At 35.2% G+C, this 12,847-nt stretch overlaps 1 protein-coding gene across 1 annotated transcript in view; it reads right to left on the bottom strand.

Moving 5' to 3' along the window:
• Positions 1–12,847, bottom strand: part of WDR77 (WD repeat domain 77) — a 142,289-nt gene that overhangs the window by 71,504 nt on the left and 57,938 nt on the right. Inside the window, exons 4-6 of the mRNA XM_053706638.1 lie at positions 11,910–11,959; positions 11,267–11,337; positions 11,117–11,171 (exon numbers count right to left, since the gene is read on the bottom strand). Coding sequence (XP_053562613.1) covers positions 11,117–11,171; positions 11,267–11,337; positions 11,910–11,959 — 176 coding nt within the window. The remainder of the gene's footprint in view (positions 1–11,116; positions 11,172–11,266; positions 11,338–11,909; positions 11,960–12,847) is intronic.

The following is a 12,847-nucleotide window of genomic DNA, read 5'->3' as shown; positions in this document are numbered from 1 at the left end:
ACATTACGGCGAGCAATTTCTTGTGAGAACTTGCAGCCGTAGGGGCTTGATAAATCGAGCCCATAATGTCCTTGCTGAACAAAAGGCAGAATAGTCCTTATAGTCACCATCTTGAAAGTTGGTACTCTTACATAGCGATTTAAAATTTTCAGATCCAGAACTGGTCTGAATGAATTTTCCTTCTTTGGGACAATGAATAGATTTGAATAAAACCCCAGACCCTGTTCCTGAAAAGGAACCGGCATGATTACCCCTGAAGACTCCAGGTCTGAAAAACACTTCAGGAAAGCCTGAGCTTTTACTAGATTTGAGGGCCGCACCTTCATGTGGACTTAGGGGCTGACTTTGGTTTTTTAAAAAGCTTGGATTTATTCCAATTTGAGGAAGGCTTCCAATTGGAAACAGATTCCTTGGGGGAAGGATTTGATTTTTGTTCCTTATTTTGACGAAAGGAATGAAAACGGTTAGAAGGCTTAGATTTACCCTTAGGTTTTTTTATCCTGAGGCAGAAAAGCCCCCTTTTCTCCAATAACAGTTGAAATAATAGAATACAACTGAGAACCAAATAAATTATTACCTTGGAAAGAAAGAGATAGTAATCTAGACTTAGATGTCATATCAGCATTCCAAGATTTAAGCCACAAAGCTATTCTAGCTAAAGACATAGATCTAACATCAATTTTGATAATATCAAAAATGGCATCACAAATAAAATGATTATCATGTTGCAGTAAACGAACAATGCTGGATATGTCAGAATCCAATTCTTGTTGCGCTAAATTCTCCAAATAAAAAGTTTAAGCAGCCGCAACATCAGCCAAAGAAATTGCAGGCCTGAGAAGATGACCTGAATATAAATAAGCTTTCCTTAGATAAGATTCAAGTTTCCCATCTAAAGGATCTTTAAAAGAAGTACCTTCTTCCATAGGGATAGTGGTACGTTTAGCAAGAGTAGAAATAGCCCCATCAACTTTGGGGATCTTTTCCCAAAACCTCTATAGAAATTGCTGGTAAAGGATACAATTTTTTTAAACCTTGAAGAAGGAATAAAAGGAGTACAAGGCTTATTCCATTTCTTAGAAATCATATCAGAAATAGCATCAGGAATAGGAAAAACCTCTGGAGAAACCACAGGAGGTTTAAAACCAGCACTTAAACGCTTACTAGTCTTAATGTCAAGAGGACTAGCTTCCTCAATATCCTAAGTAATTAACACTTCTTTTAACAAAGAACGAATATACTCTATTTTAAAGAAATAAGTAGATTTGTCAGTATCAATATCTGAGGAAGGATCTTCTGAATCAGAAGGATAAATCATTATGCTGCCGGTCATTTGAGAAGTTTTAAAAGACCTTTTACGTTTATTAGAAGGCGAAAATGCAGACAAAGCCTTCTGAATAGAATCAGTAACAAATTCTTTAAAATTCATAGGTATATCATGTACATTAGAAGTTGAAGGAACTGCAACTGGCAATGTACTATTACTGATGGATACATTCTCTGCATGTAAAAGTTTATCATGACAACTATTACAAATGACTTTCGGAGATATAATTTCCACAATCTTACAACAAATGCACTTAATGATTGAAACAAAAAAAGAAAGGGCGCCTCCTAGTGTAGCCAATTTTTGTAAGTAGATAATATATATTAGCAGATTTTGTACTCACATGTAGTGAAGGCAACGATAATGCCTAGGTAGATGGTCTGGAAACTTATCAGTGTCCCAGTTGACTGTGCACCATGAGAAGGGCTGCTCCTCTTGAATGGAAAAGATCTGGAAAACTGGAAAAATATACAGAGGGCGACTCCTAGTGCAAATCAGTTGATACAGTTGTAAGCCCCAAATGATCCCTTTAGAGAGATACTCACATATTATGGAGCACACTATAGTGCTAATGAGGCAAGCTGGGTATATTATGGTGGCCCAGCGCACATAACACTCTGGCAAGCAGTGGATCAATGTAGCAAATAAAAGATAGGAGACTCCAGAAGTATATCAAAAATGAGTTTTATAAAAATAAATAAATGAACATAAAAACAATCAGTAAAACATGCTACGCGTTTCTCAGAGCTCACCACTCTGTTTCCTCAGGCAAGTTCTACTGAAATATGACTGAAGTCTCCTATTTAAACCCAAAAGAACTAATTGGGATGTCGGTTACACCCATTACACACCCTTTTAATTAGCTCTTGCTACTATTACCATAGCAACTCTGCTGACTCCACCTAACATTCCTTAAATGGCATATACAACATGTTTTATATATTTACTACAGAGATCTGATAAAGATAACTTCGTATGTTATTCAACATTGGTTAAATTCTTAGTGCAATGTAACAGATCATCCTATAAAACTAAGGAACACTTACATTTGTATAGATAAATCTATCAACCAAAAACCTATATTTATCACAATATAGAGTGACTGTATTTATTTGTAGTTTATATACTTTCCAAATAAAAATAAGTATATGGTACTTAGCTTTATCTTCTTGTTTTTTGTTTGCAGTGCTAGAACCATCTTGTGTTGCAGTATGTATGAGATATAGCTAATCGATGTATGTAGTTTTTCGCTCGACTTTTGTTTCCTTGTGTTGTCTTATGCAATTGACGGGATTTTCTTATGTTTACTCTTAAAATTCGCTGCGCTCTCTGCCGGAAGTGGTCATGAGCAGTTGCGATCTAGACCAATGTTATTGTATAATTACAGTGTTGTGCACTAAATGTCCAATGAAATATAGAGGTGTGTGCCAGTCATCCAATCAGTGATTTTCTAGAATGGGCCAATCAGTGTAAGTCTGTCGTTCTCTATGTTTGAAATTAGTGCTGATCTTTACCTGTATAGCCTTTAGCTTATATAGCTGTCACCGAACAGACTGAATATCCGGCTATATTGTTACTAGTTTTGATCCTTAAGTTCCTTACTATATATAGAAAAATACCCTTATCTATTAAGTCAAATTAATTTTTGATTGCAAATCATGAACTGAATAAAGGACAATTGTGCCGTAATCTCAAGGTTGATGCTGAACTAAAAAAATGTTTTTCTTCACCCCCCATATAGAGGTGTGTCCGTATGAACCAATGATCTTTTATGGATGTTAATAACACTTGTATATATAGATTTAATGTGCTCACGGGCTGATCTTATGACATTAGCTAAACTTTACTTTTATGGATGTTAATAACACTTATATATATAGATTAAATGTGCTCACGAGCTGATATTATGACGTTAACTAAACTTTACTACCAATGGAGTGTCCGTTAGATTTCTATAAGGCTGCATTAAAAGTGTGATGTGAACTATTAACTTTTATGAAATTAATATATAAATTACTTTTAAGATGGAGCTAACCAAGTAATAGAATATTAGCTGTTCTAGTTCATAACTACTCACAGTGGGCACCAACATTTGATGTTGATGTCTATAAGCTATAATGTGTATTTATGAATATATGTGTGTATACAGTTTATTGATATATGACAAACTATTATAGTGACCCCATGTATAATAATTACCCTATTATAATGTGCTTGTGTATTATAAGTTGTTGCCTAACTGTGAATTATTAATAAAGAATGAATATATGTGTGTATACAGTTTATTGATATATGACAAACTATTATAGTGACCCCATGTATAATAATTACCCTATTATAATGTGCTTGTGTATTATAAGTTGTTGCCTAACTGTGAATTATTAATAAAGAGATCATATAATATATATACTAATTATATGTGTGATGGTAGAAGGATATTCCACCTCTGTTTAAATAAACCTATAACGTGTATATCTGTGATATAATAATGTGATTAATAAAATATTAATAAAAAAAAAAAAAAAAAAAAAAAAAAAACATTGTTCTACCTATATAAACTAATTGAAATTACATGTGATGAATGAAATATTAATAAAATAAGTGTTCTACCTATATGAACAAATTGAAATTTAAGGACAAATTCCTCTAATGTGTATGTATATAAACATGGTATTTATTATATAAGATAATACTTGAATGTCACTAACAGTGTTGATATATGTATTAAAATGCTGCTGTGTCTATAACTTCATTTAGACCTTCTGGATATAGAGTCGAAAATTTATAAATCCAGAAGGTCTCTCTTTGACGGAGTTTTGTCATCCTATTTTGTGAATTGCTGGCAGTTACTATCTCCAATGGAGTAATCTTCATAAGACATTTTATAGTACCATGTGTAGTTGTATGGTGTCTAGAAGTGCTATATTTATCTAGTCCTTTCCTAATGCATCTGAGATGTTCTGACCATCTTTGTCTTATCATCCTGCAGGTGCGGCCTATATATTGTAGGCCACAAATGCAGGCGATACAGTAGACCACATATGTAGAGCTGCATGTTATTTTTTGTGTTAGTGTGAAAATCTCCCCTGTGTTGTTAGCTTCGATGGTACTCTGTCCATTGATTGTGTACTTACACATACTGCATCTACTCTTATTACATCTAAAGAAACCCATCTTAGCATTGTGTGTGGTTCCTAATGATGATGGATTTCTATTATAAGAGGGGTCTGTTTCTCTGTTACACATCACTATTTTGCTCGGTGCCAGTTTTTCTTTTATTGTTGGTGCTCGCCTAAACGTGCAAAGAGGTTTTTCCCCTAGGATGGATTTCAATACAGGATCTTTCCTTAGTAGTGTCCAGTGCTTAGTTAGGATCTTTTTGATCTCCCTATGGTTATCATTATATCTCGTAATGAATGTGGATTCATATCCTGAGTCAAATGTTGGTTCTATTTTCTTTTTATTGATTAATAAATCATTCCTATTCTGGGCACGTGCTCTATAATAACTATGTTCAATAAGTTGTTCAGGATAATGTTTCTCTTTAAACCTATCTATGAGAATCTGACTTTGAATGTCATATGTACTAATGTCTGTACAATTCCTTCGAATTCTTCTAAACTGGCTATACGGAATGTTATGTTTCCAACTGGAGTAATGGTTACTATGATAATCAAGTAAATTATTACTATCAACTGTTTTAAAAAAGGTGCATGATTCCACCTTATCATCTATGCCCCACATTAGGGAGACATCCAAAAAATCAATTTTATCTACTTGTATATTCCATGTCAATTTTATACCCATATTGTTCCTATTTAATTCATTCTGAAAGGTTGTCAGAGAGTCTAGTGGACCTCTCCACAGAAAAAGAAGATCATCTATATAACGGCCATAGAAGACCAGATTTTGCTCCCAGTTTGAATCATAGATGTATATTGACTCAAACAAACCCATGAATAGGTTAGCAAAACTGGGAGCAAATCTGGTCCCCATGGCCGTCCCCTTGATCTGAATATAAAAGTTATCCAGAAATTGAAAGTAATTGTGAGTTAAGATGAAACTTATCAGTTCTAATATGAATTTTTTTTGAAGATCTGACATATATATGTCCTCACTTAAGAAATAATCTATAGAGTTTAGACCTATGTCGTGTGCAATATTAGAATAAAGTGAGGTGACATCACACGACACCCAATATAAATTGCTCTCTCTCTTTATGTTTGAAAGTTTCATCAATAAGTCCGTAGTGTCTCTGATGTGAGACCTTAATTGCACTACATATTTTTGGAGATAAAAGTCTATATATGAAGACAAATTGTCAGTTATACTATTCATTCCCGCAATGATAGGCCTACCAGGTGGATTATTAAGTTGCTTATGTATTTTGGGAAGGTGATAGTAATATGGCATATTTGGACTTTTGGGAATCAGAAAATTTCTTTCCTTTTTGTTCAAAATGCCATTGGTGTGTCCAAAATTGATCAGTGTTATTAGTTCTTTTGTGAATATATTAGTGGGGTCTTTTTCTAATTTCTTATAATATTCTTTATCGAGTATTATTCTATATGCTTCATTAATATACTCAGAATAATCTTGGATCACTATCCCTCCGCCTTTGTCTGCCTGGCGAATAACTATGTTCTTATCTCTTGTGAGTTCTAGAAGAGCCTTCTTTTCATTAGGCCAGATGTTACCATGGTTTTTACCACATTTGGGAAGTTTTTCGAGGTCTTCTAACACTAGACTCTGGAATATGTCTAAATATGCTGTATCTTCTCCTTTAGGATTGAATGAAGATTGTGGTGCAAAGTGTGTATGAATCACCCCCTCAAAGAGTTGTTCTGATAGGTCTTCAGGATCGACATATATCACTGGTGTGTTCATGCGTGTGGGCATATTATCTGTCAATATGGGGATACCTGTGTTTCTATTCGTTTGTAGTTGTTTTTTAGCAAAATAACGTTGTAGTGATAACTTTCTAGTGAATTTGTTCAAATCAACATATAATTCAAATATCCTGTGAGGGTTCGAAGGACAAAAACTTAAACCCTTCCCCAAAATTCTTATTTGGTCACTGGTAAGAGTTTTAGCAGATAGATTAAAAATACCTTTGCTTAGTTGTTGTAACTTTTTTTCCTGGGAGGCAATTCCCCTTCCCCTGCGTCCCCGTTTGTGTGTGTTCTTTTGTTTTTTCCTGGTTGTTGATAAGGTGTATTCTGTCCTTCCCTCCTCCATAAGGGTGCTAGGGGTATGCGGTCTTCTAAAAAAGGAGCAGTAGAATTGTGTGGTGTTGATGAATTATGTGTCTGTACACTATCTCTATTGTTAGTGGAATGCTCTTCATATGTTCTACTGTTATTGTTAGCCGCATGGGCTCCATGAGTCCTCGGGGTTTCAGCTATATATTCTCTCTGTTGTTGTACTCTATTTTGATGTTGGTTATCTCTATAATCAGAAGGATAATTGTCTCTATGATGATTATTAGTAGATCTATGTGGATAGGAATAATGGTGCTGTTCCCTTGTGTGTGAATTGGTGTTCTGTCTTGTTTGGTCTCTTTGATCTCTTGGACCTCTTTGATCGAAGTGTTGTCTATTATATTGAAAATGTTGTTGTTCATTCAAAGGTGTGAATCTGTTAGAAGTGGGAATATAATGGGATTGTTGTTCCCCATATTCTCTGGGATTATTATAGACTACATTTGTTGTATTATTCTTATGCTGATGTTGTCTGTTTCCTATATACTGAAATCTTTGATGATTATTTTGATTTTTGAATCTATTTCTATTTTGATATGTGACCTTAGTCCAGGTTGTTTCATCTGAATCTTTATTCTCTTTTTTGTTGTAGGTATAAACTATTCCCTTTGTGTAATCCTCATCATCCCTTTCTTTTTTCTTATTTTTTTTAAAAATAATTTCATCTTGGTATTCATCAGTGGCCTTAATAGTTCTTTCATTAAGCGCTGTGTATTCAGAATGATCTTTATATTGTTCAAGCAGTTTCTGAGTGTTCTCAATTTTTGTGGCTACTTCCTCTGCTAATTTTTCTCTATGAGAAATGAGTATATCTATTAAGTTAAAAGCACAACTGTCTAGAGCTGAATACCATTTGTTAAGTAGTATTTCATCTTCCTTAAATGAGCAATTTTTCAATATTCTTAAACCTCTTGGTATTTGTTTTTTGTCTCTATAGTATTTTAATGAGTCTAGATCCCACCAGTGCCTATGTTCAATTTTAATATATTCCTCTAATTGTGAGAATAGTTGTTTGATAGATAAGGAGCTGGTGTGATCTGTGCTCATAGGATTCACATTTGGTTGATAAATAGATCTTTTGTTTGACCTTTCTGTTAGAGATAGCATATTTATCAGATATTTGGTTTGTATATATGAATGACTTATAAAGTAATAAGCAGATTCAATCACAGAAAAATTCTGAAAAAATAAATTGTGTGTTCAAACAACTCAAACCCCTTATAAATTCAGATAAATATATATATATATAAAATATTTAAAAAGTGATAATTTAAAAAATTATTGTACAATAAAATAAAACAATAAATGAATACTGAAATAGTACTGGAATCCTAGAGATTCTAAAACATAATACCTGATGGTGATAATAAAAATAAAATGTCCACAAATGTAGATAATAAGTCCAAAGGAATAATGAGTCTGTGGTATACTGATATTTTCACATCCACTGAATGTTGATTTGCAATCAAAAATTAATTTGACTTAATAGATAAGGGTATTTTTCTATATATAGTAAGGAACTTAAGGATCAAAACTAGTAACAATATAGCCGGATATTCAGTCTGTTCGGTGACAGCTATATAAGCTAAAGGCTATACAGGTAAAGATCAGCACTAATTTCAAACATAGAGAACGACAGACTTACACTGATTGGCCCATTCTAGAAAATCACTGATTGGATGACTGGCACACACCTCTATATTTCATTGGACATTTAGTGCACAACACTGTAATTATACAATAACATTGGTCTAGATCGCAACTGCTCATGACCACTTCCGGCAGAGAGCGCAGCGAATTTTAAGAGTAAACATAAGAAAATCCCGTCAATTGCATAAGACAACACAAGGAAACAAAAGTCGAGCGAAAAACTACATACATCGATTAGCTATATCTCATACATACTGCAACACAAGATGGTTCTAGCACTGCAAACAAAAAACAAGAAGATAAAGCTAAGTACCATATACTTATTTTTATTTGGAAAGTATATAAACTACAAATAAATACAGTCACTCTATATTGTGATAAATATAGGTTTTTGGTTGATAGATTTATCTATACAAATGTAAGTGTTCCTTAGTTTTATAGGATGATCTGTTACATTGCACTAAGAATTTAACCAATGTTGAATAACATACGAAGTTATCTTTATCAGATCTCTGTAGTAAATATATAAAACATGTTGTATATGCCATTTAAGGAATGTTAGGTGGAGTCAGCAGAGTTGCTATGGTAATAGTAGCAAGAGCTAATTAAAAGGGTGTGTAATGGGTGTAACCGACATCCCAATTAGTTCTTTTGGGTTTAAATAGGAGACTTCAGTCATATTTCAGTAGAACTTGCCTGAGGAAACAGAGTGGTGAGCTCTGAGAAACGCGTAGCATGTTTTACTGATTGTTTTTATGTTCATTTATTTATTTTTATAAAACTCATTTTTGATATACTTCTGGAGTCTCCTATCTTTTATTTGCTACATTGATCCACTGCTTGCCAGAGTGTTATGTGCGCTGGGCCACCATAATATACCCAGCTTGCCTCATTAGCACTATAGTGTGCTCCATAATATGTGAGTATCTCTCTAAAGGGATCATTTGGGGCTTACAACTGTATCAACTGATTTGCACTAGGAGTCGCCCTCTGTATATTTTTCCAGTTTAACAAATGCACTTAGCTTTGGTAGAACCGATGTCAGGCAGCAATGTTCCAACAGATACTTCTGAGGCAGGATCAGATTGAGACATCTTGCAAAATGTAAAAGAAAAAAACATATAAAGCAAAATTATCAATTTCCTTATATGACAGTTTCAGGAATGGGAAAAAATGCAAACAGTATAGCCCTCTGACATAGAGGAAGGCAAGAGGCAAACAGCAATGGGGTATAAAACGAATGAAAAAATTTGGCGGCAAGTATGACGCACAACGTAAGAGAAAAATCTTTGGCGCCAACAATATCCGGAAATGACACACTTGCGTCACTAACGACGCAACCGTGTGTAAGACTTCCGCGTCAACTACGACGCCGGAAATGACGAACTTGCGTCAATGGATGCCAAAAAAATTCTCGCGACAAGAATGACGCAATAAAGTCTAGCATTTGGCGCACCCGCGGGCCTAATGCTGCCCGCAATTTGAAAGAGTAAAAAGTAGTCAACTTGACAGGTAAGAAAAAAATATTTCTTAATATGTTTTATTTCCCAAATATGAAACCGACAGTCTGCACAAGGAAATACATGAACCTGACTCATGGCAAATATAAGTAAAATACATATATTTAGAACTTTATATAAATGCATAAAGTGCCAGACCATAGCTGGGGTGTCTTAATAAAAAACATACTTACCAAAAAGACACCCATCCACATATAGCAGATAGCCAAACCAGTACTGAAACAGTTATCAGTAGAGGTAATGGTATACGAGAGTATATCGTCGATCTGAAAAGGGAGGTAGGAGATGAATCTCTACGACCGATAACAGAGAACCTATGAAATAGACCCCCCTTAGGGAAATCATTGCATTCAATAAGTGATACTCCCTTCACATCCCTCTGATATTTGCTGTACTCTGAGAGGAATCAGGCTTCAAAATGCTGAGAAGCGCATGTCAACGTAGAAATCTTATCACAAACTTGCTTCACCACCTACATAGGAGGCAAAGTTTACAAAACTGAATTGTGGGTGTGGTGAGGGGTGTCTTATAGGCATTTTGAGGTTTGGGAAACTTTGCCCCTCCTGGTAGGATTGTATATCCCATACGTCACTAGCTCATGGACTCTTGCCAATTACATGAAAGAAATAGCAACAAATGTTTACTTCAGTTCTCTGGGTGTTTGCCAAATTACACTTTGTTACAAAGAATAGTTATGGATGAACTTTCCTCAAATCTGACACTTGAACACTCACAGGTTAAAGGGAAGGTAAACTTTGGTGAATGAAAGCCCGTTTTTTAAAAATACTATTAAAAAACAGGGGCACTTTCATTCATCAAAGTTTACAAAGCAGCCGTTTTGATTTAAAAAAAAAAAACAAAAAAAACAAAAAACTTACCTTTTTTTCTTTTCACAGCAACAGCAGCTTTCCCCTCCTGGAAATCCTCTCTTCACACGTCAGCAATGACTAATCAGGCTTCCTCCAATCACAGCTTTCCCCCCAGGGTGGTTATTGCCTGAGGCCATGCTGTGATTGGAGGAAGCAGGATTAGTCATTGCTGACATGTGAAGAGAGGATTTCCCGGAGGGGGAAGCTGCTCTGGCTGTGAAAAAAACAAAGGTAAGTTTTTAATCAAAATGGCTGCTTTGTAAACTTTGATGAATGAAAGTGCCCCTGTTTTTAATAGTATTTTTAAAAAATGGACTTTCATTCATCAAAGTTTACCTTCACTTTAAGGCTGCGCTTTTACATGTATAATCTCCCTATGAGCTGTACATCTGTCACCACACAACCCATATGTTTTTCCTGCCTTTTAAAAGGTGATATTATTCCCACCTAAGCAAGAATGGATAAAGAATGTTATACTTAGTCACTCACAAATCCGAGTAGCAGGCTTGGGTTTTCTGGTGTCCCAAAGCAACACTCTGCGGTCCTTCAAGAAAACATAAAATGCTGAATTATCTTCTCATGTTGTTCAGGAAGATACTCTGAGCATTAACACACAACATTATCATACATATCACTTACGTCACCACAAGACAAGAACATTATTTCTTTCCCTGGGCATGCAGCGACACAGTTCACTTGGTTAGAATGTGCTAGAAAGAAAAAAAAAAAACATATATAGAGTATGTAAACAACAAAATATTACAACCTAATTAATGAAAGCGTCATTATACATTTAAAAATTAGTGTGAGTTAAAGAGGCATAAAAGGCTAAATTAAAATATTTTTTGATTCAGAAAAAGTGTGCAATTTTAGGAAACTTTTCAATTGACTTCTATTATAAAATAATCTTCATTTTCTTAGTGGCCTTTGTTAAAAATCATTAATAGGTAGGCTCTGGAGAAGCCATGCACTACTGGAAGCCAACTGATGATTGGTGGCTACACACATGTATCTTGTCATTGGCTTACCAGTTGTGGTCAGCTACCTCCCAGTATTGCATTGCTGCTCTAGAGCTGACTTTGCTGGGGTTAAACATAGTTAGAGCATTTGATTATTGCGCTATCGCTTGTATATAACACATTACACTTGTATGTCCATTTAAGCTTTACACATTGTTATGTGTCAAATTGAGTATACAGAGTATAAAGTAAGCAGACACTTCCAGTCTCAAGACCTCCTGAATAAACAGTGTATTTGAAGAGCAGTTTGAGATGAGACTTACCTTTGTAGGATGACAGAAGTGTTTTCTGTGGAATATCCCATATTTTCACACTAAGAAATAAAAAGAAAATGTATGCTTACCTGATAAATTTGTTTCTTTTTAGACACGATGAGTCCACGGATTTCATCCTTACTTATGGGATTACGCCTCCTGGTCAGCAGGAGGCGGCAAAGAGCACCACAGCAGAGCTGTTATATAGCTCCTCCCTTCCCTCCCACTCCAGTCATTCGACCGAAGTTAGGAAGAGAAAGGAAAAACCAAGGTGCAGAGGTGTCTGAAGTTAACAAAAATTAATAAAACAGGGCGGGCCGTGGACTCATCGTGTCTAAAAAGAAACAAATTTATCAGGTAAGCATAAATTTTCTTTTTAAAGACACGAGTCCACGGATTTCATCCTTACTTGTGGGATACAATACCAAAGCTAGAGTACACAGATGAAAAGGGAGGGACAAGACAGGGAACCTAAACGGAAGGCACCACTGCTTAAAGAACCTTTCTCCCAAAAACAGCCTCAGCCGAAGCAAAGGTATCAAATTTGTAAAATTTAGAAAAAGTATGAAGAGAAGACCAAGTTGCAGCTTTGCAAATCTGCTCAACTGAAGCATCATTTTTGAATGCCCATGAGGAAGCAACCGCCCTGGTGGAATAAGCCGTAACTCTTTCAGGAGGCTGCTGTCCAGCAGTCTCCTATGCAAAACGGATGATACACTTCAGCCAAAAAGAAAGAGGTAGCCGTAGCTTTCTGACCCTTACGTTTTCCAGAAAAAATGACAGAGAAGATGATTGACGAAAATCCTTAGTCGCTTGTAAGTAAAATTTTAAAGCACGGACTACGTCCAAATTGTGCAGAAGACGTTCCTTCTGAGAAGAAGGATTAGGACACAAGGAAGGAACAACCATCTCCTGATTAATGTTCTTGTCTGAAACAACCTTAGGAA

The sequence above is a fragment of the Bombina bombina genome, chromosome 3 (assembly GCF_027579735.1).
Source record: "Bombina bombina isolate aBomBom1 chromosome 3, aBomBom1.pri, whole genome shotgun sequence".
NCBI lineage: Eukaryota > Metazoa > Chordata > Amphibia > Anura > Bombinatoridae > Bombina > Bombina bombina.
Note: the sequence above shows the minus strand (reverse complement) of the source record. Positions and strands in the feature narration are given on the sequence as shown.